The sequence below is a fragment of the Triticum dicoccoides genome, chromosome 4B (genome assembly GCF_002162155.2).
Source record: "Triticum dicoccoides isolate Atlit2015 ecotype Zavitan chromosome 4B, WEW_v2.0, whole genome shotgun sequence".
NCBI classification, from domain to species: domain Eukaryota; kingdom Viridiplantae; phylum Streptophyta; class Magnoliopsida; order Poales; family Poaceae; genus Triticum; species Triticum dicoccoides.
Window position 1 is genome coordinate 459,830,514 of NC_041387.1, and position 24,107 is coordinate 459,854,620.

General features: G+C 42.7%; 1 protein-coding gene across 2 annotated transcripts; it reads left to right on the plus strand.

Annotated features, from left to right (window-relative positions):
* Positions 1-15,318: 15,318 nt before the first annotated feature.
* LOC119290861 (flagellar attachment zone protein 1-like) lies at positions 15,319-18,817 on the plus strand. Of its 2 annotated transcripts, none has more exons than XM_037569519.1 (15): positions 15,319-15,474; positions 15,608-15,692; positions 15,809-15,831; positions 15,998-16,072; positions 16,155-16,208; positions 16,314-16,391; positions 16,483-16,551; positions 16,615-16,767; positions 16,867-17,035; positions 17,267-17,307; positions 17,665-17,754; positions 17,835-17,939; positions 18,034-18,198; positions 18,313-18,422; positions 18,510-18,817. In XM_037569519.1, exons 1-15 carry the CDS (start codon positions 15,439-15,441, stop codon positions 18,583-18,585), a joined length of 1,329 nt encoding a protein of 442 aa, XP_037425416.1. In that variant the 5' UTR covers positions 15,319-15,438; the 3' UTR covers positions 18,586-18,817. The 2 variants fall into 2 exon arrangements, with proteins under 2 accessions (XP_037425416.1, XP_037425417.1); XM_037569520.1 differs by having other exon boundaries at positions 16,167-16,208.
* The last annotated feature ends 5,290 nt before the right edge of the window (positions 18,818-24,107 follow it).

The following is a 24,107-nucleotide window of genomic DNA, read 5'->3' on the forward strand; positions in this document are numbered from 1 at the left end:
TTTAGAATAGCTTACGTTGATAGTTGTGTTGATCCTGCTGAGAATCAGAAACTTTTGCATCCAGTAAATTAGTTTTGTTAATTCACAGAAATGTTATTATGACCTGATTATTTTTGATATGGATTGGTACACAAATTTCTCAGGACTTCCTAATTTGGTAGGCTTTTTGGAGTTCCATAAGTATACGTTTGATACAGATTACTACAGACTGTTCTGTTTTTGACAGATTCTGTTTTCCATGTGTTGTTTGCTTATTTTGATGAATCTATGAGTAGTATCGGAGGGTATGAACCATAGATAAGTTTGAATACAGTAGATGTTACACCTATATGAATTTAGAATGAGTTCATTACAGTACCTAAGTGGTGGTTTTATTTTCTTATACTAACGGAGCTTACGAGTTTTCTATTGAGTTTTGTGTTGTGAAGTTTTCAAGTTTTGGGTAAAGATTCGATGGACTATGGAATAAGGAGTGGCAAGAGCCTAAGCTTGGGGATTCCCAAGGCACCCCAAGCTAATATTCAAGGACAACCAAGAGCCTAAGCTTGGGGATGCCCCGGATGGCATCCCCTCTTTCGTCCTCGTTCATCGGTAACTTTACTTGGAGCTATATTTTTATTCACCACATGATATGTGTTTTGCTTGGAGCGTCATTTTCTCTTGTCAGTATTTGCTTTCTGTTATTTAGAATAATGTTTTGCATCTATATTTCCAATAAAAAGTCAAGTATAGCCTTTACCTTGCTTATTTTGCTAGTATACATGTTGCTGTTTGAAAACAGAAAGTTTACCGCCGTTGCGAAAACTCCCTAGAAAAGTCGGAGAATGATATAATGTTGAAACCTTTTGCATAATAAGCTCTGATAAATTTAATACAGTGGGAATTTTATTTCATAATTTTTGGAGTTAGGGAAGTATGCTGAATCTTGCATTCTTTACAGACTGTACTGTTTTGACAGATTGTTGTTATGGTTGCATTGTTTGCATATGTTTGCTTGTTTAATGATTCTATTTGATGATAGGAGTATTAAATATGCAGAGGCATTTAGTATGCAATGTTGAATAATAATTTTAGTGATTTGTTACAGTAGAAAACGATAAGGTTTTGCATTGGTTTATACTAACTTATCTCACGAGTTCTTGTTGAGTTTTATGTGGATGAAGTTTTTGGGAAATAGAGAAACCATGATATGAGAGGAATTAAGGAGACACAAAAGTTCAAGCTTGGGGATGCCCAAGTCACCCCAAGATAATATTTCAAGAAGTCTCAAGCATCTAAGCTTGGGGATGCCCCGGTAGGCATCCCACCTTTCTTCTTCAACAACTATCGGTTAGTATCGGTTGAACCTAAGTTTTTGCTTCTTCACATGAGTTGTGCTATCCTTGCAATGTCATTTTGTTTTGTTTGCTGTTTGAATAAAATACCAAGATCTGAAATTCTTTAATGAGAGAGAGTCTTCACATAGTTACATAATTATTTGGCTACTCATTGATCTTCACTTATATCTTTTGGAGTAGTTTGTCATTTACTCGTGTGCTTCACTTATATCCTATGAGTAAATGGTTGAATGAGTTGAATGTCAAAAATCTGAAATTATATATGTTTCATTTGCTTATCCCATGGGGAGTAATGACTTCACATCTAAGAAGTAGAGGTTGTAAGTTTATTGAAGGTTAGCAAGCATTGTATTGGTCATTGAACAATTCATGAAAGAATATTGAAGGAAGAGGGATTTCACATATAAATATACTATATTAGACATCTTTTATAATTGTGAGCACTCATTAAGTATGACATGCTAAAGAGTTGATGTTGGACAAGGAAGACAACTTAATGGGTTATGTTTTCTCACATCTTAGTTGAAGTATATTGTCATGGATCATTTAAACATGTTGAGCTTGCCTTTCCCCCTCATGCTAGCCAAATTCCTTGCACCAAGTAGAGATACTACTTGTGCTTCCAAATATCCTTAAACCCAATTTTTGCCATGAGTGTCCACCATACCTACCTATATGCGGTATTTACCAGCCGTTCCAAGTAAATTTGCATGTGCCAAACTCTAAACCTTCAAATAATAATCTGTTTTGTATGCCCGAATTGCTCATGTAGCGACTAGGGGCTATCAGCATCTTCCGTGCTATGTGGGTTATTCTCAAGATGAGTGGACTCCGCTCATCATGCACGTGAAAAATGGCTGGTAACCGGGATGCCCAGTCCCATGATCAAAAGATCAAAATCAAATCAAAAATAATTGCAAACAAAACTCCCCCAGGTTTGATGTTAGTTGGAGGCACCCGTTGTTTCGGGTAAGCCATGGATTGATGATTGTTGGTGGAGGGGGAGTAAAAACTTTTACCATTCTGTTTGGGAACCACCTATAATGTATGTAGTATGGAAGATATTGGGAACTCTTGGTTGTTATGTTGACAATGAGATCATACCTCTCAAAATTATTTATCTCTATTTCAAAACTGATCTCTGGCACCTCTGCAAATCCCTGCTTCCCTCTGCGAAGGGCCTACCTTTTACTTTTATGCAAGAGTCAAGGTGATCTTCACCGTTCCCTTTTTCATTTTGTCCTTTGGCAAGCACCTCGTGTTGGGAAGATCCTGATATATATATCCAACTGGATGTAAGTTAGCATGAACTATTATTGTTGACATCACCCAAAGGTGAATACGTTGGGAGGCAACACTATAAGCCCCTATCTTTCTCAGTGTCCGATTAAAACTCCATAACTATTAGTATTGTGTGAGTGTTAGCAATTGTAGAAGACTATATGATAGTTGAGTATGTGGAGTTTGCTAAATCAAAGCTCTGACATAGACCCTTCCTGAAAATAAGATGAATTGTAATTGTTTGATAACTAGGAATGAAGTTTGCTAGTTTATGGCCAATGCTTTCAACATGTGAATTGCTTGTTACTTGTTCGTGAGAAGTTTTATGAGTTGAACTACTGTTATGACATATAATCATGCTAGAAAAGGTGATTGAAATTATCATTGATCAAACTTGTGCACCTTCTAGCATTCATACTTCATAAATTCTTTCTTTTATCATTTACCTACTCGAGGACTGATACGTCTCTAACGTATCTATAATTTATGAAGCATTCATGCTATTTTATTACCTGTTTTGCATGCTTACGAGCTTTATTATACACTTTTATATTACTTTTGGGACTAACCTATTAACAGGAGGCCCAGCCCATATTGCTATTTTATTGCCTGTTTCAGTATTTTGAGGAAAAGGAATATCAAACGGAGTCCAAACGGAATGAAACCTTCGGCAGCGTGATTTTTTGGAAGAATATGATCCTGGAGACTTGGATTTCACGTCAGAAGATCCTCGAGGAGGCCAGGAGATAGCCCCCCCCCCTACTGGGCATGCCCCCCTATCTCGTGGGCCCCTCGAGCACCCCCCCGACCGACTTCTTTTGCCTATATAGTCCCACATACCCTAAAAATATCCACGGAGAAGATAGATCGGGAGTTCCACCGCCGCAAGCCTCTGTAGCCACCAAAAACCTCTCGGGAGCCCGTTCCGGCACCCTGTCGGAGAAGGAATCCATCACCGGTGGCTATCTTCATCATCCCGGCGCTATCCATGACAAGTAGGGAGTAGTTCACCCTCGGGGCTGAGGGTATGTACCAGTAGCTATGTGTTTGATCTCTCTCTCTCTCTCTCTCTCTCTCTCTCTCTCTCTCGTGTTCTCCCTATGGCACGATCTTGATGTATCGCGAGCTTTGCTATTATAGTTGGATCTTATGATGTTTCTCCCCCTCTACTCTCTTGTGATGAATTGAGTTTCTCTCTTGAAGTTTTCTTATCGGATTGAGTCTTTGATTTGAGAACACTTGATGTATGTCTTGCCGTGTTTATCTGTGGTGACAATGGGATATCACGTGCCACTTGATGTATGTTTTGGTGACCAACTTGCGGGTTCCGCCCATGAACCTATGCATAGGGGTTGGCACACGTTTTCTTGACTCTCCGGTAGAAACTTTGGGGCACTCTTTGAAGTACTTTGTGTTGGTTGGATGAATCTGAGATTGTGTGATGCATATCGTATGATCATGCCCACGGATACTTGAGGTGACAATGGAGTATCTAGGTGATATTAGGGTTTTGGTTGATTTGTGTCTTAAGGTGTTATTCTAGTACGAACTCTTGAATAGATCGATCTGAAAGAATAACTTTGAGGTGGTTTCGTACCCTACCATAATCTTTTCGTTTGTTCTCCGCTATTAGTGGCTTTGGAGTGACTCTTTGTTGCATGTTGAGCGATTGTTATATGATCTATCTATGTTATTATTGTTGAGAGAACTTGCACTAGTGAAAGTATGAACCTTAGGCCTTGTTTCCTATCATTGCAATACCGTTTACGCTCACTTTTACCATTAGTTACCTTGCTGTTTTTATTATTTCAGATTACAAAAACCTATATCTACTATCTATATTGCACTTGTATCACCATCTCTTCACCGAACTAGTGCACCTATACAATTTACCATTGTATTGGGTGTGTTGGGGACACAAGAGACTCTTTGTTATTTGGTCGCATGGTTGTTTGAGAGAGACCATATTCATCCTACGCCTCCCACGGAATGATAAACCTTAGGTCATCCACTTGAGGGAAATTTGCTACTGCCCTACAAACCTCTGCACTTGGAGGCCCAACAACGTCTACAAGAAGAAGGTTGTGTAGTAGACATCAAGCTCTTTTCTGGCGCCGTTGCCGGGGAGGTGAGTGCTTGAAGGCATATCTTTAGTCTTGTAATTGAATCCTTTTGTTTCTTGTTTTATCACTAGTTTAGTTTATAAAAGAAAACTACAAAAAAATGGAGTTAAGTTTGTCTCATACGCTTCGTCTTTTTAATATCTTTCGTGAGTTTGATGGAAAGGAAGATTGTGCTCAAGTGCTAGAAGAAGAGTGCATTAAAATTCTTGGTACTGAATCTTTGAATGATGAGCATGATTGCAATGTTGTTAGTATGAACTCCTTGAATATCCATAGTACTAATGATGATTGCTCTAGTCATGATGAGAATATCTCCTATAAGCATGTCAACTTTTGTGGAGTGCATGTTTGCATGAACACACCAAATAGAGAAGATATATATTGCAAGAGGCATAAGCATTTAGAAACTAAATGGTTGCAAGAAAGGCTAAATGTGAGTGCTGAAAATTTAAATTTCCTTTGCCGTACTTGTGAACTTTGCAATGAACGTGGTCATTTACATTTCCGATGCAAATTGTTTCATGATCAAATCGTGTCCAAAAATTGTGATGATTTGATCTCCCTTGCTCATTATAATGAACTTAGTTTGCTTTTGGGTTATGAAGAATTGAAACGTTTAATTAAGGACCTTCCAGAATTTGCTCATAAGAAATTCCTTGATATTGATCTAGGGAAGATTTATTTGTATTGTGCGGTGAATTGCATTGAAAATCCTTATATTGCCAATTACATAAAGAAAAGAAAGCAAATAGAAGATGATTAGAATACTAATGAAAGGGAAGAGACTTCCCAGTATCCTCCTATTATTTCTTATGATGAATCAGGTAACGAGGAGGAGCTTTCTATTCAACCAATCTCGTCAATAAGGAGCTCAAAGAGGAAGGTTGAACCCACACATAATGTGAAAAAGAAAAGGAAAAGAAGGGGCAACAAAGGTAAAAAGGTATCCCTCCCAAATGATGTTGCTCCTACTACTCATTGTGATGATGATAATTGCTATACTACTGGTGCTATCCATACTATTAATGATGAGAGTGATTATGCTTATGATATGAAAAGGCCCAAGCTTGGGGAAGCTATGTTTGATGAGGATGAAATATTTGAGAATATATTTGCTGAAATTAATGTTTGTCCCAAGCTTGGGGATGCTATGTTTAATGAAGATGATATTTTTAGCATCCCAAGTTTTGATATGCAAAGTTGTTATGATGATAGCATGCCTCTTACCTATAATGATTATATTGATGAAAGTGGGTTTGGAAGAGTGTTAACTTTAGGAAGTAGTGATCCCACTATTTTGGAGGATATTGAATTTTATTGTGATGAATACGAAAGTGGATTTGGAAGAGTGTCAACTTTATTTAGTGATTCCACTATCTTGGGAGAGGTTTCAATCGATTATGATGAGAACGAAGTTGCTAGTTATGATGATTATTGTGATGAAACTTATGCTATAAAAATTAGTGATGATTATATTTTCAAATCTTGTCATGATTATGATTACCCTTTTTCTGAACATTACTCTTTTAATGTGGAAACAATTTTTAGTGTTCAAGTCTCTTATGATACTCCCACTATTCCGAATGAGAAGAATTTTGCTTATGTAGAGAGTAGTAAAAATTCTATGCTTGTAGATCATGAAAAGAATGCTTTAGGTGCTGATTATATTGTTGAATTCATTCATGATGCTACTGAAAATTATTATGAGGGAGGAACATATGCTTGTAGGAATTGCAATAATGTCAAGTTTCCTCTCTATGTGCTTCAAGTTTTGAACTTATGCTTATTTTATCTTCCTATGCTAGTTGATTATTGTTCCCATAAGTTGTTTGCTCACAAAATCCCTATGCATAGGAAGTGGGTTAGGCTTAAATGTGCTAGTCATATGCTTCATTATTCTCCCGTTATGTTTCAATTCTTATCTTTTATGTGAGCATCATTGTCATCATCATGCCTAGCTAGAAAGGCATTAAAGAAAAGCGCTTGTTGGGAGACAACCCAATATTTACCTTTACTGTTTTTGTGTGTTCACATTATTAAAATACTGTAGTAATCATGTTTTATAGCTTTTGTTTCAATAAAGTGCCAAGTAAGACCTGTAGGATAGCTTACGGTGATAGTTGTGTTGATCCTGCTAAGAATCAGAAACTTTTGCACCCAGTAAATTTGTTTTGTTAATTCACATAAATGTTATTCTGACCTGATTCTTTTTGCTATGGATTGGTACACAAATTTCTCAGGACTTCCTAATTTGGTAGGCTTTTTGGAGTTTCATAAGTATACGTTTGATACAGATTACTACAGACTGTTCTGTTTTTGACAGATTCTGTTTTCCATGTGTTGTTTGCTTATTTTGATGAATCTATGAGTAGTATCGGAGGGTATGAACCATATATAAGTTTTAATACAGTAGATGTTACACCTATATGAATTTAGAATGAGTTCATTACAGTACCTAAGTGGTGGTTTTATTTTCTTATACTAACGGAGCTTACGAGTTTTCTGTTGAGTTTTGTGTTGTGGAGTTTTCAAGTTTTGGGTAAAGATTCGATGGACTATGGAATAAGGAGTGGTAAGAGCCTAAGCTTGGGGATGCCCAAGGCATCCCAAGGTAATATCCAAGGACAACCAAGAGCCTAAGCTTGGGGATGCCCCGGAAGGCATCCCCTCTTTCGTCTTCGTTCATCGGTAACTTTACTTGGAGCTATATTTTTATTCACCACATGATATGTGTTTTGCTTGGAGCGTCATTTTATTTTGTTAGTATTTGTTTTCTGTTATTTATAATAATGTTTTGCATCTATATTTTCAATAAAAATGTCAAGGATAGCCTTTTCCATGCTTATTTTGCTAGTATACATGTTGCTGTTTGAAAACAGAAAGTTTACCGCTGTTGCAAAAATTCCCTAGAAAAGTCAAAGCATGGTATAATGTTGAAACCTTTTGCATAATGAGATCTGATAAATTTACTACAGTGGGAATTTTATTTCATAATTTTTGGAGTTAGGGAAGTATTGATACTCTTGCATTCTTTAAAGACTGTACTGTTTTGACAGATTGCTGTTATGTTTGCATTGTTTGCATATGTTTGCTTGTTTAATGATTCTATGTGAGGATAGGAGTATTAAATATGCAGAGGCATTTAGTATGAAATGTTGAATAATAATTTTAGTGATTTGTTACAGTAGAAAATGATAAGGTTTTGCATTGGTTTATACTAACCTATCTCACGAGTTCTTGTTGAGTTTGGTGTGGATGAAGCTTTTGATAAAAAGAGAAACCATGATATGAGAGGAATTAAGGAGACACAAAAGTTCAACCTTGGGGATGCCCAAGGCACCCCAAGATAATATTCCAAGAAGTCTCAAGCATCTAAGGTTGGGGATGCCCCGGTTGGCATCCCACCTTTCTTCTTCAACAACTATCGGTTAGTATCGGTTGAGCCTAAGTTTTTGCTTCTTCACATGAGTTGTGCTATCCTTGCAATGTAATTTTATTTTGTTTTGCTTGCTGTTTGAATACAATACCGAGATCTGAAATTCTTTAATGAGAGAGAGTCTTCACATAGTTACATAATTATTTAGCTACTCATTGATCTTCACTTATATCTTTTTGGAGTAGTTTGTCATTTACTCGTGTGCTTCACTTATATCCTATGAGTAAATTGTTGAATGAGTTGATTGTCATAAATCTGAAATTATAAATGTTTCATTTGCTTATCCCATGGGGAGTAATGACTTCACATCTAAGAAGTAGAGGTTGTAAATTTATTGAAGGATAGCAAGCATTGTATTGGTCATTTGAACAATTTATGAAAGAATATTGAAGGAAGAGAGATTTCACGTATAAATACACTATCCTAGACATCTTTTATAATTGGGAGCACTCATTAAGTATGACATGCTAAAGAGTTGATGTTGTACAAGGAAGACAACATAATGGTTTATGTTTTCTGACATCTCAGTTAAAGTATATTGTCATGGATCATTCAAACATGTTGAGCTTGCCTTTCCCCCTCATGCTAGCCAAAATTCCTTGCACCAAGTAGAGATACTACTTGTGCTTCCAAATATCCTTAAACCCAGTTTTGCCATGAGAGTCCACCATACCTACCTATGGATTGAGTAAGATCCTTCAAGTAAGTTGTCATTGGTGCAAGCAATAAAAATTGCTCTCTAAATATGTATGATCTTTTGGTGTGAAGAAAATAGCTTTATACGATCTTGTTATGGAAGCAATAAAAGCGACGGACTGCATAATAAAGGTCCATATACAAGTGGCAATATAAAGTGATGTTCATTTGCATTAAGATTTTGTGCATCCAACCCTAAAAGCGCATGACAACCTCTGCTTCCCTCTGCGAAGGGCCTATCTTTTACCTTATGTCTTTTACTTTATGCAAGAGTCAAGGTGATCTCCACCTTTCCCTTTTTCATTTTATCCTTTGGCAAGCACCTCGTGTTGGGAAGATCCTGATATATATATCCAATTGGATGTAAGTTAGCATGAACTATTATTGTTGACATCACCCAAAGGTGAATACGTTGGGATGCAACACTATAAGCCCCTATCTTTCTCAGTGTCCGATTGAAACTCCATAACCATTAGTATTGCGTGAGTGTTAGCAATTGTAGAAGACTATATGATAGTTGAGGATGTGGAGTTTGCTATTCCTGAAAATAAGATGAATTGCAATTGTTTGATGACTGAGAATGAAGTTTGCTAGTTTTCAAGAAAGTTTATGGTCTATGCTTTGATATGTGAATTGCTTGTTACTTTATCGTGAGAAGTTTTATGAGATGAACTACTGTTATGACATATTATCATGCTAGAAAAGGTGATTGAAATTATCATTGATCAAACTTGTGCACCTTCTAGCATTCACACTTCATAAATTCTTTCTTTTATCATCTACCTACTCGAGGACGAGTAGAAATTAAGCTTGAGGATGCTGATATGTCTCCAACGTATCTATAATTTATGAAGCATTCATGCTATTTTATTACCTGTTTTGCATGATTACGGGCTTTATTATACACTTTTATATTACTTTTGGGACTAACCTATTAACCGGAGGCCCAACCCATATTGCTGTTTTATTGCCTGTTTCAGTATTTCGAGGAAAAAGAATATCAAACAGAGTCCAAACGGAATGAAACCTTTGGCAGCGTGATTTTTTGGAAGAATATGATCTTGGAGACTTGGAGTTCACGTCAGAAGATCCTCGAGGAGGCCAGGAGATAGGAGGGCGCCCCCCACTGGGCGCACCCCCTGTCTCATGGGCCCCTGGAGCAACCCCCGACCGACTTCTTTCGCCTATATAGTCCCACGTACCCTAAAAACATCCACGGAGAAGATAGACAGGGAGTTCCGCCGCCGCAAGCCTCTGTAGCCACCAAAAACCTCTCGGGAGCCCGTTCCGGCACCCTGCCAGAGAGGGAATCCATCACCGGTGGCCATCTTCATCATCCCGGCGCTATCCATGACGAGGAGGGAGTAGTTCACGCTCGGGGCTGAGGGTATGTACCAGTAGCTATGTGTTTGATCTCTCTCTCTCTCTCTCTCTCTCTCTCTCTCTCTCTCTCTCTCTCTCGTGTTCTCCCTATGGCACGATCTTGATGTATCGCGAGCTTTGCTATTATAGTTGGATCTTATGATGTTTCTCCCCCTCTACTCTCTTGTGATGAATTGAGTTTCCCTCTTAAAGTTATCTTATCGGATTGAGTCTTTGATTTGAGAACACTTGATGTATGTCTTGCCGTGTTTATCTGTGGTGACAATGGGATATCACGCGCCACTTGATGTATGTTTTGGTGACCAACTTGTGGGTTCCGCCTATGAACCTATGCGTAGGGGTTGGCACACGTTTTCTTGACTCTCCGGTAGAAACTTTCGGGCACTCTTTGAAGTACTTTGTGTTGGTTGGATGAATCTGAGATTGTGTGATGCATATCGTATGATCATGCCCACGGATACTTGAGGTGACAATGGAGTATCTAGGTGACATTAGGGTTTTGGTTGATTTGTGTCTTAAGGTGTTATTCTAGTACGAACTCTTGAATAGATCGATCCGAAAGAATAACTTTGAGGTGGATTCGTACCCTACCATAATCTCTTCGTTTGTTCTCCGCTATTAGTGGCTTTGGAGTGACTCTTTGTTGCATGTTGAGGGATTGTTATATGATCTATCTTTGTTATTATTGTTGAGAGAACTTGCACTAGTGATAGTATGAACCTTAGGCCTTGTTTCCTATCATTGCAATACCGTTTACGCTCACTTTTACCATTAGTTACCTTGCTGTTTTTATTATTTCAGATTACAAAAACCTATATCTACTATCTATATTGCACTTGTATCACCATCTCTTTGCCGAACTAGTGCACCTATACAATTTACCATTGTATCGGGTGTGTTGGGGACACGAGAGACTCTTTGTTATTTGGTTGCAGGGTTGTTTGAGAGAGACCATCTTCATCCTACGCCTCCCACGGATTGATAAACCTTAGGTCATCCACTTGAGGGAAATTTACTACTGTCCTACAAACCTCTGCATTTGGAGGCCCAACAACGTCTACAAGAAGAAGGTTGTGTAGTAGACATCAAGGACGAGAAGGAATTAAGCTTGGGGATGCTGATACGTCTTCACCATATCTATAATTTATGAAGCATTCATGTTATTTTATTATCTATTTTGAATGATTACGGCCTTTATTATACACTTTTACATTACTTTTGGGACTAACCTACTAACCGGAGGCCCAGCCCATATTGCTGTTTTATTGTTTGTTTCAGTATTTCGAAGAAAAGGAATATCAAACGGAGTCCAAACGGAATGAAACCTTCGGCAGCGTGATTTTTGGAACGAACGTGACCCAGGAAACTTGGAGTGCAAGCCGGGGAAGCGTCGAGGAAGCCACAAGATAGGGGGGTGGGCCCACCCCCCCTGGGCGCACCCTCCACTCTTGTGGGCCCCTCGAGGCTCCCCCGACCGACTTCTTTCGCCTATATAAGCCTACGTACCCTAAAAACATCGAGACATAAGATAGATCGGGAGTTCCGCCGCCGCAAGCCTCTGTAGCCACCAAAAACCTCTCGGGAGCCCATTCCGGCACCCTGCCGGAGGGGGGATCCCTCACCGGTGGCCATCTTCATCATCCTGGCGCTATCCATGACGAGGGGGGGGGGGTAGTTCACCCTCGGGGCTGAGGGTATGTACCAGTAGCTATGTGTTTGATCTCTCTCTCTCTCTCTCTCTCTCTCTCGTGTTCTCTCTATGGCACAATCTTGATGTATCGCGAGCTTTGCTATTATAGTTGGATCTTATGATGTTTCTCCCCCCTTTACTCTCTTGTGATGAATTGAGTTTCCCTTTAAAGTTATCTTGTCGGGTTGAGTCTTTAATGATTTGAGAACACTTGATGTATGTCTTGCCGTGCTTATCTGTGGTGACAATGGGATATCACGTGCCACTTGATGTATGTTTTGGTGATCAACTTGCGGGTTCTGCCCATGAACCTATGCATAGGGGTTGGCACACGTTTTCGTCTTGACTCTCTGGTAAAAACTTTGGGACACTCTTTGAAGTACTTTGTGTTGGTTGAATAGATGAATCTGAGATTGTGTGATGCATATCGTATAATCATGCCCACGGATACTTGAGGTGACAATGGAGTATCTAGGTGACATTAGGGTTTTGGTTGATTTGTGTCTTAAGGTGTTATTCTAGTACGAACTCTTGAATAGATCAATCTGAAAGAATAACTTTGAGGTGGTTTCGTACCCTACCATAATCTCTTCGTTTGTTCTCCGCTATTAGTGGCTTTGGAGTGACTCTTTGTTGCATGTTGAGGGATTGTTATATGATCTATCTATGTTATTATTGTTGAGAGAACTTGCACTAGTGAAAGTATGAACCTTAGGCCTTGTTTCCTACCATTGCAATACCATTTACGCTCACTTTTATCATTTGTTACCTTGCTGTTTTTATATTTTCAGATTACAAAAACCTTTATCTACCATCAATATTGCACTTATATTACCATCTTTTCGCCGAACTAGTGCACCTATACAATTTACCATTGTATTGGGTGTGTTGGGGACACAAGAGACTCTTTGTTATTTGGTTGCAGGGTTGCTTGAGAGAGACCATCTTCATCCTACGCCTCTCACGGATTGATAAACCTTAGGTCATCCACTTGAGAGAAATTTGCTACTGTCCTACAAACCTCTACACTTGGAGGCCCAACAACGTCTACAAGAAGAAGGTTGTGTAGTAGACATCAGAGACCACCTTCACCTGATGCAGATGCGGGGAGACCACCTTTGGCAGAAGGGAGGCTGCCACCCTCCCCTGGCCATCGGCGAGGATCTATCGGCCGGAGCCCATCCCGCACTCGACAGGGTTGCAGCTCCAGGCGACGCAACAAATGGGATCGAGCCTCCCACACCGCGCGCGCCTCCCGCCGAGTGAGGGGAAAAGAAAGCCCCGCCACCGTCGTTCGTCGCGCGGGCTTAGCCCGGCAGCCTCCACCGGCGACGGCGAGGTGAGGGAGGGGACAAGGAGGGCTCGCGGCGGCGACCTGGTGGTTTTTCGGCCGAGCCGCTCGAGAGGCGACGCGGGGGCTTGGCTACACCTAATTGCGTCATCACTCTTTGGGGTTGCTCCACTTTGTCCCAGACCGTTGTTCCTTCATTTGTGGTGTTTTTGATTGGCTACACGAAGCTCATACATGCTCTAGAGGGCCGATATTCGGTTGTCAGTATAGCCGTGCATTTGACTCCATGGCACGATGCTCAAACCAACACCCAAATTTAGAGGAACGTTCAAATCGATCATTTCATTAGATGCATGCTCGTTGTAGTGCAATCTACACTACAAGGAAGGATGTGGGTTGAGGTAAATACATGCGATCAAACAACACACAAAACAGTTCAGAGCCTGCATACTCTCAAATAGGCTCCATTGGCCAGGCTCCCGGGAAATGTGAAAAACACGGAGACAACCAAACAGGCCAGAAAAAAGGGCAGTGATTTGCGCCGGTGCGCCGGCCCAATAGTTGGGCCGGTCAAGCCCAGGCCGTCCGATGCACTGCCTCCCAACCGTCAGGTCGAGCCCTCCTGCATCGTCGTCTACCTTCCGCGTCGAGGGAAAACAAGCGCGATCGAGACGAGCCACGACAAGCGCCGCGGGCCATCCCACACACAGCTGTGGGCGTCTACTCGCAGTTCGCCGCTTGCCCTAACCGTCGTCGTCGCCGCTCGCTGGTAGGAGCGCAGGTGCCCCATGGCCCGCCCCCTCCTATGGAGCAAAAAAATGGATCCAACAAAAAAAAATCGACCCTGCCGGCCCCTGGAGTTCATCGTCGTTGCAGCTCCGCCGGGAAGCCACCGCGGTAGCCAGTTGCATCAATGGTGAGGTGCCGATTCAAGCTTTTTGTCACGGTCTCTGGTTGAAGCTTTTCAGAAATAGGGTTGAAGCTTTTCAATTTATGGTTGAAGCTTTCCAATTCGATGGTTGTAGCTTTTCCAATTCTACCAGCTTCACCGCCGGCGTTGGAGCCGGCTAGGGTTGGAGCTACAACCAGCAACTTTTGTTGCTACAACTGACCACACCAGATGCTGGAACCGGCCGTCTTTTTTGCTACACCCGGTGGGAGCAACGACGGTGACAACTATTTTTGTTGGAATAGGCATCTGGATTTGCTGGAACCAGTGATTAAAATTGCTACATCCATGATGAGTGGGGGTGCGACGGCGAGCTGCGACCAAAGGAAAAAGCTGTAACAGTATTCTAGGAAAGCTACAACGGTGATGCACGAGAGCTGCAACCGTGGTTTGTTTTGCTACTACGGGCGACCAATTTTGCTGCATCAGTGACAGCGGGATGACATGGCCGCCGACATGGCGTGCCGCAACCAGGCAAGGGGAGCTGCAACCATGGCTCGACACCAGGCATATCCATGGCGGCTTCCAACTCAGGCTCACCGGGGCGGGAGGAACTTGCAGCCGGGGGGCAGTGGAGAAGTGGGCAAGGGCCTTGAGGTTGGAGGTAGTGACCTGCACGGGATTGGGGCTAGTCGGCGTTGGGATCCGAAGGAGGAAGATGAGGAGCGTGGCCACCAGCGCGCTAGGCTGAGATAGAAGGAGGGGACCGGGAGGAAGAAGGAACAGGAGAAGATAAGGTGGGTCAGGGTGATGCACGAGGCGTATGATGGGGACTCATCGCGTGGCTCGCGAGCGACCGGCGGAATCGTTCGACCGGCGCACCACGCCCAAACGTTTACAAAAAAAAAGTCTCTGTCCGCTGTGTCCCTGCCGTTGCCGCATCTAACTGGAGTTGCGGCGGCGGCCACTTCCCAATTCCCAATTGTGCCTTTTTTTCCTTTTCTTTTTGAGTCCAAGTTCCCACCTTTTTTTTGAGCGTAGTCCAAGTTCCCACTTGTGCCTGTGCGGATGGGTCGTCTTTTTTTTTTTTGAGCATAAGGATGCGGTAGCCTCAATCTTGGCCCATCAAAGCAGAGGCCTACCAGCCCACGACACGACAAGCTTCGGTTGGTTGCCTTGCCTCGTCGTGTCTCCCGTTCCCCCACCTCTCCAACCGCGGCAATTGCAGAACCGGAGAGCTCCGGGTTCCTCCGTTCCGAAATCCGCCGAATCCTCCCGAGCCCCCGAGCCGGCCGATCCATTGCTCGCCGCGATGGAGTCTCAGCACGCCTCCAGGGGCCGCCGCACCGTACGCCTCCGGCCTGCCCCCGTTTTTAACTTTCTTTCCTTTTTTGGAGGCGGGCAGCGGCTCAGATCCGCTCCTCGCTTCGTCCGTCAGCTTCTGATGTCCGAGGTTCCGATCTCTGTTGCGTGTGTGGCAGCTGGAGGAGATCCGGCAGAAGAGGGCAGCCGAGAGGATGCAGCAGCAAACGCCCGCCGCGACCGCGTCCCACGGCGACCCTCACGGTTGGTCCATCCTTCTCTCTCTCTCTGTCTGCCGGAACAATTCCTTTGCTATCTTTGCTTAATCCGCTTCTCTTCGGTGCTAATTCTTTCTTTAAAACACCTCCGATGATCTGCAGGGAACCAAAGAGCCGCGGCAGAGGTTAGTTTTTCAGTTTCCTCCTTTGTATCCAAGAGCTGGGACATGTTTGCTACGCCATTTGACTGCATTGGGGCATCGAAAAAAAAATGCTTTTTGTTGCAAATGTGTAGCAACCCTGTTCTTTATAGATTGTAACTAAGGCCTTTTTATTCGTCTGAAATGGTAGCTCCTTGCACGAGTTCAACAACTTGAAAATGGGAACTTGGAATTGGAGAGGGAAAACCAAATGCTGATGTCCAAGGTATCTTTGTCTGTGATATGACGTATTGCGTATTTATTTGTGGAATAGCAAGTCCTAACACACACACGACACGCGTCCCCTGTTTGCCGAGAAGGAAGTCGAAAAGGATTCCCTGGTTAACCGATTGAATGACATCGTGAGTTACATCTTGTATTATTGCTAGCCAGTACTGGTAGCGCATCTTAGTGCATCTCAGTTTACATGCGTCTAAGCCGTTTGTTGCCTGATTTGTGACTTGCAGGAGAAAAGTGTAGTGCCCTCGTTGAAAAAGGCTCTAAATGACATTTCATTGGAGAAAGACGCTGCAGTTATCGCTAAGGTATTCTACACTTGTTTTGTAGGAATATTTGTGCAATATTCTGCTAACTGTGCATGCATGCCTCATCATTTCTTCCTGGTATGATAATTAGGAGGATGCTCTAGCGCAACTAAGGAGCATGAAGAAGCGGTTGAGAGAGGCAGAAGAGGAGCAGTACAGGGTATGTCTAAAGTTTGTGCCTTCTTAGCAGTACAGTCAGCATGCTCATGTTGCAACTCAACAGGCAGAAGAAGACTCTGCATCCTTGAGAGCGCAGCTCAATACCCTGCAGCAGCAAGTAATGAGCAACTCTTACAGTGGATATGCAGTGGGAACATCAAGTGAGCAAACTCTTGCCATGGAAAAGGAGATACAGGATTTACAAACTCAGCTAAAGGTAGGTTGTTTATGCCTTCCACTTTAGCGCTGTACTTGCTTCCATTCTTGTTTGGTCTATCTAAGAAAACTTTGACATCGAAAAAAATGGCAAACACAGCAAGAGTCACTGCTAAGGCAACAGGAGCAGCAAAAACTAGCTGAAGAGTCCCTACTGAGGCAGCAAGATCAGCAAAGGCTAGTTGAAGAACAATCCCGTACCACTTCTCTTGCGGCTGAAAAGCGAGAGATGGAAGAGAAAATTGCTGCATTAACAAAGAAATCTTCAGGTGTGAATGAAAATTATTTCGTGGGTATCATATCATCTCTAAATTGAGGAAGTAGAAAAATCTAAGCAAACATGTAACTCTATTCTCCAGATGTTGCTGTAGGTGTTTTCTGCCATGCTTTATGGTTTTGTAGTCATGCGTGTTGAAACATTCCATATTTTTTGATTAGTACCATGTTGCTTTCAAAAATTATGCACCTACTTGCTGAAATAAGTTTTCCCTTCCATGCAGAAGAGGCTTCTGAATTTGCTGCACGCAAGGCATTTTCAATGGTAACACATCTAACAACTTTATGTTCGTTAATTTCATCAGAAAGTAAGCTTCTTACAGTATAGACCATTAGACTGCATAGGCACGTGTTTAGGCATGGTGCTATGGCCATTCACAGTAACACCATACAGTTATGCCCAGATTGATCAAGAGCTTTGGAGGTATGTATGGCTGGTACCAGATCATGTGGTACCTGGTGATTGAGCACCTGTAGTTCTGAAGGCATAGTTAAAAGTCAAAAATTGCAGTGGTGACTAGAATAGTCTCATGCACATGTAGTATAGTAGGTTCATAGTATTCTTGTAGCTGATCTCAGCTCTTAAAACAATCTGTACTGATCACTTTTTTCGTTATGGCAGCAAGATAGGGAAAAACTTGAAAACCAGTTGCATGATATGGCTTTGATGGTTGAGAGGTTAGAGGGCAGCCGCCAAAAGCTGCTGATGGAGGTGTTTTGACTTTGCCTTCCTTTTATTTTTGCTAAAGTAAGTTTCCTAAACGGTGACTAATTTCTTTATGTGTTCAACAGATTGATTCCCAGTCATTAGAAATAGAGAATCTGTTTGAGGAGAACTCAGTCTTGTCAACATCATATCAAGAAGCTATGTCTGTTACGATGCAATGGGAGAACCAGGTGTGCTGTTCGTATTCAGTTTGTGCATGGAGTATGCTAACAATCTTTGTTACAAAATCTGCATCTTGCCTACTGACTTCATCTAAACTTGCAGGTTAAAGATTGTCTGAAGCGAAATGAAGAGCTTCGTCTCCACTTAGAGAAGCTAAGAATTGAGCAAGCTAACCTGTTGAAAACAAAAAATACTAGTGTCGAGCTAGATGGCCAAAGTGAGACCAGCATCCCACCAGAACTGGTCACAGAGAATCTTTCTCTAAAGGTTAATAACTGAAACTGGTGAAAACGTTTTTTGTTGTTTGGGTGATGACCAACTTGTGGTCAAATACAGTTAATTTCATGTCATCAATTTACAGTAGCTTCCTGCCACATGTAGGATGAACTTGTCAAAGAACAGAGCAGATCTGAGGGATTATCGGCAGAGATAATGAAACTTTCAGCTCAGCTTAGAAAGGCAGTCCAAGCACAGAATAACCTGACACGCTTGTAAGTCTGGTACCATTTTCTTATATTTTCCATAGTCGACCCCATTTTGTGTTTGGTAAAATCAAACTGTTTCCGTCTCTTGTGCAGATATAGACCTGTATTAAAAGACATCGAGGGTAATCTGATGAAAATGAAACAAGAAACTTATGCGACAATTCTATGATTTTGCCGAGGTATGAGTGCAAACCTCAGCAATGACACCACTTGCACCACAAATTGATCGGTTTTTTTTTTTTTTTTGCTGTGTCTGCCTACCTTCATTAGGCAGTTCTTAATTTGTAGAGTTCAATCAACATTATTGTACATGTGTGGCACTGATGTATTTATCATTTATGCGGATGTATTTTGTAAACTGCCTGAAATGATGAAAGGAAAAACCAGTATACCAATTGTCAGCCCTGTGGACATTTATTTAGCTTGCGCTGGATCATTTGTGTTTGCCTCGTGCCTACACAAACATGTGCCTACAAAATTAGTTTGCCTCGTGCCTAACTTTGCACCTTAAAATAAACGGCAAAATAGTCAGGATGTGATTTCATGATATTGTAGATGATTATCATTTCATGATAAGCAGCAGTACAATGCATTTGCAGTAACTGTGCCAGATCATGAGTGAGTGGGGATCCGAATAGGATACCGCTACCATTGATCCTATACAACTTAGCCATCTCATGCGCAACTCTGTTGCTATCTCTACCGATCTTGTGGCTATGAATATTTGGCTTTGTCCTCAACATGTCTAGCATCTCATGTAAGGTTCCCTCCAAGCAGAAAGAGGGTTCATATTTGCATGCCAGTTGGTAATCACGATGGCAGAATCGTCGAACAATCATCTAAGATGATATGCTCGTCGACCAAATGTAGCACATCGCTTAGAGCAACTCCAACGTGCCGACCCAAACAGACGGCGCTTTTGTCCGTTTGGGTCGGCCACCCGCTCGGCGTCCGCCCTGTTTGAGATTTGGATCGGCAGTGCGCCCAACGGGCCAACCCATATATGCCGGCGTGGTCGGCTGGCCGCCCTTTTTCAACAAATAGCACAAATTTTGCATTGTTTCACACACAACTTTTGCATTATTTCACAAGCAAACATATATTCCACAATCAAATAAATAGCATAGTTTCAACCAAATAAATAGCATAGTTTTACAAGCCGAATAAAAGTAAAAATGTCTCATATAGTTTTGCAAGCCGAATAAAAAAGATACATGTATTGGTTGCCAACATGAGCCCACATATGCTCAACCAAATCATTTCGCAGTTGCACGTGAGTTTCCCAATCATGCAAGTCATGATGAAATTGGATGAACTGTTCAAACGTTGCCGCTCCTCCATACTCAGGCACAACATTCTCAGCCTGAAACTGAAACCCTTGATCGTAGAGACGTTTCGAGCGCTCATGTTTTACGATCATTTTGTGCATGATCACACAAGCAGTCATCACCTCCCAAGGCTTCTGCGTGCTCCAAGTATTAGCAGGATACTGAACGATGCCCCATCGAGATTCCAAAACACCAAAGGCATGCTCGACGTACTTCCTAGCACTCTCTTGCTCTTGGGCAAATCTTTTCCTCTTCTCTCCCACATGGTTGGGGATTGTCTTCATAATAGTGGTCCACTGAGGATAGATACCGTCACCCAGGTAGTATCCTTTGTCGTAGTTGTGGCCGTTGATAGTAAAGTTCACCGGTGGGCTGTTGCCTTCGGCAAGCCTAGCAAAAACTGGCGAGCGCTGAAGGACGTTGGTATCATTGTGTGATCCGGCCATGCCAAAGAAAGAGTGCCAGATCCAAAGATCTTGAGACGCCACGGCCTCAAGTATGACTGTGCAAGCCCTGACATGGCCCTTATACTACCCTTGCCAAGCATAAGGGCGGTTCTTTCAGTCCCAGTGCATGTAGTCTATGCTGCCAAGCATCCCTGGGAAGCCCCTGCTGGCATTCATCGCCAACAAACGGGATGTATCTTCAGGATCGGCTCTCTCAAGTACTCAGGGCCAAACACAGGGAGTCTAGGCATGTAGACTTGGATGTACTCGTCAATGAGATCACCGGGCACTCTGTATGCAAGCATTCAGATGGCGGTAGTGCATTTCTGATAAGAGGAGAAACCAATCTTTCCAACGGCATCCTCTTTGCACTTGAAATAGTCATCGTAGCCGATCACCCCCTCTCTAATATGGTTGAAAGATGCCTACTCATACGGAAACGGCGGCGGAATTTCTGATGTTTGAACAACGGGTTTGTTGTGTCAAAGTAGTCCTTCCAAAGAAGGAAATGCTCGCTCTCTCGGTTGCGATTCAACGCCAGAAGGTGCCCCGGAATGGAGCCACGGAACGACGGGCGCTGGCTATTGAGGTGGTGATGGACCAACACGGCAACCAAGATCATCGGAGGAGGAATCGTCGGAGTCGCAAAGGAAATTGTGAAAAAAGAACTCGTCGGCGGAGTCCATTTTGTACCTCGGCAAACTGTCGAACAGCTTGCAGGCATCGACGAAGGAGACGGATGGCGAAGGGAGTCGTGCCGCCCTCGAACCAGCTAGCTCCCCTGGCGGTGTCCGACGAGCGTGCCGGTGAGGATCCAGCCGGGGCGGCGAGGCATCTTCTTGGTCTCGGTCGTGGCTGTGTCGGGGGAGCGGGGGTGGGAAGCTTTCGGTTCTCTGGCAGCAAGACGACGGGTGGCGGGCGATGTGGGAGGTGGCGGTGTTGCAGAGGGGATATTGCGGCGCCTGCAGCTGGCAGAGTCACCGAAAAAATGGACGGCAGCGTCGACGACGAAGGAGGCGGGCGAGGGTTTGCTGTTGGAATGGGAGAGGATGGCCAATGTGCCACCGACCAGCGGGCCAGGGGGAAGGAGTAGGCGGGCGCGTGCGCGTCCGTCTAGTGTCCGCGCGGACGCAAATCCGACTCAAAAATAGGCCGGGAATGGGTCGGTAGGCGGACGAAAAGCGAACGCGTGTCCGTTTGGGCTGACTTTTCTATCCGCGCCGGCCCAAACGAACGCGCACGGGCGAAATGGGTCGCCGCATTGGAGTTGCTCTTAGGCCAAGGGCACAATCTCATGCTTCAGCTCTTCGGCGCAAGCACAAGTTGGAAGTTTTGCACAAGACTAGGAACCTCTTTTCAATAATGGTTTTGGTAACGGGTAAATAAAGCCAAAGGAAAGCAACAATAGTTGCAAATAATGTTCCAAAAGTAAGGGTGACATATATTTCAAACAAAATGTTCCGCCCTAATGTAGAGCACCCCATAGACATCACCATGGATTCTACACCAACACTCAAACCGTTATGTGTTGGGAAATGTATTAGAAAAAAATCGCACGTACGATCGCCCAAGATCAATATGAAGATGCATAACAGGTTGAGATCGTGATCGTTACCGTCACCGAGTTGTAGCGGAAGAAGAACGTGTCGGTATAGATCGTACTTGGAGTCCCTCGAACTGTCAATGAACGATCCCTCGTACCGCCCACGAATAGTCCCTCGAACCGAAGACTGAAAGCATGGCCTCTCTACTTGGTTGCAAGCGTTTAGCCTTCATGATCCGGTAGCACTTCGCCATCCAGAGCTAATCATCGTCGGAGAATTAGAGAGAGGAGATTAGAACCACACATGGCTTCTAATTATGAGGACAAGAGGATTATCCTAGCTCTAAATAGTCAACTAGGACCAACTAGAGCTAGAAGAACTAGAGTAGGCTCCAAAACTTGTATGTACAATTTATGGCCAATACCTCAAGTATATATAGATTGGAAGGGAAGAGGAGGGCTGCCACCAAGGAGGGAAAGCCTCCTTGGGCGCCGACCTAGGGGGGGGGAGTTGGACTCCTCCCTTACCCAATTCGGTCTCCTTCCTTAGGGAAGGAGGCGCCTCCCCCACTTGGGCCTTTGTGGCCCAAGTTGCCTTCCACCTCTTGGTCTTTTTAGACCCGTTGATATTAAATTAAACATAAAATAGTTCTAAATATTTTAAAATCATTATATATATATAACTTAACATCCCCGGAAATATTTTTCACACACACATATATATTTATCGGTAACACCCGATATTCATTGAAACCCTTTCGGTGACCCCGAAACGCTTTCAGATCCTCTCAGAACTATTCTGCATATTAATGAAACACTTCCACAAATATATTTTCATCACTCCCGTCTAACTAACACTCAGCAGATTGTGATTGCCTTAAGCTTGTGACCCCGTAGGTTAGGTAACTCATAGGCATCAACGAAACCCCTTCGTTCAATGACCTTTAGCGGACCGTGGATGTCCATATAGATCCCTATGAGCACACGAATGATATTCGAGTGAACCTATGGTTATCATATGATGTTCCCTTGGCTTCGTGATACTTCACAAAACCAGGGATGCATTGGTATCCTCCTGAGTCATCACTATGCTCACTATACCGAAATCCTCATTACCGGTTTTGTTCTTCTTTTTCATTATTGTGTTCCGGCGTCCTCATGACATAGTCACCTGTGTCTGGCCAGACGATGATGGATGCCATCATACATAGAGGTCCCTAAGAATATCACTCCATCGTCGGGGGAGCAAATCCCACTCTCGAGCTATCTACTTCCTTGTCAAACTTTTTGATGAACCTATAAGTTGTCGTTATGATCACCGTGTGACGGGTGGCGTTTGAGCAACCCCTAAGTCCACCGTATGGTAAGAAGTGACTACGGTAATCTCATGGGCTAAGGAGAAAAATCACATGTTAACACTCCGTGTTATTACAATTGATTACAGACGATATTATCTCAATTCATAACAAACAAGTTTGGGTCGATTCAATATGATCGTTCTTCCAATGTCATAATCTCAGTGTTCTTTTAGGACTATCATCACACTTAACGATATCCTAAGATCTGGAAAACATGATCACCAACAACACTTGAGCTAGTCTTAGAGGCGAGACTAGGAACCTTCGTTTTATTCGTTTACCATTTCACACGTGCATATGAGTTTTCCACTGAATCGCATATTCCAAGATCATAGCAATTATAGCATGAAATATAAACACTTAATTATAAATATGGAAATATAGTAATACAATAGTATTGCCTCTGGGGCATATTTCCAACAGTCCCCCACTTGCACTAGAGTCAATAATCTAGTTACCACTTTTAACTTTTACACCAATGGCAATCCGGTGTTAGTCCATGCTTTGCTTGTGGTATAGACTTCGTCCTATCAAATATGACAATCTTCAGATCCGTGTCTATCATTTGCATTTCAATGCATCTGTCATGCTTTCACATGAATTCATAATTTATCTCAAACAAGCTTATTATATTTTGAATCACTCGCAGGACCTTTGATTCCTTGGATTGAGCCATAGAACCACTATTGAGAACAATTTCCATTTGCACAATCATCTAGAAATCATACTGTAGGATCGAAAGTATGTCTAGGGGGGGGGGTGATTAGACTACTTGAGCAAATAAAAATTTATCCTTTTCCCAATTTTAGTTCTTGGCAGATTTTAGCAACTTAGCACGGTTCAAGCAATCTTAGCACAATTCAAGCAAGCATGCAAAGAGTATATGAGCAGCGGAAAGTAAAGCATGCAACTTGCAAAAATGTAAAGGGAAGGGTTTGGAGAGTGCAAACACAATAAGAGACACTGATGTTTTTGTCGTGGTTCCGATAGGTGGTGCTATCGCACATCCACGTTGA

Excerpts from the sequence above, each read along its gene's own strand:
- LOC119290861 (XM_037569519.1), top strand. The coding sequence starts at position 15,439 with ATGGAGTCTCAGCACGCCTCCAGGGGCCGCCGCACC. Across the intron at positions 17,036-17,266 it reads ATTAACAAAGAAATCTTCAG|AAGAGGCTTCTGAATTTGCT; the intron begins GTGTGAATGAAA and ends CCTTCCATGCAG. Across the intron at positions 17,308-17,664 it reads CACGCAAGGCATTTTCAATG|CAAGATAGGGAAAAACTTGA; the intron begins GTAACACATCTA and ends TCGTTATGGCAG.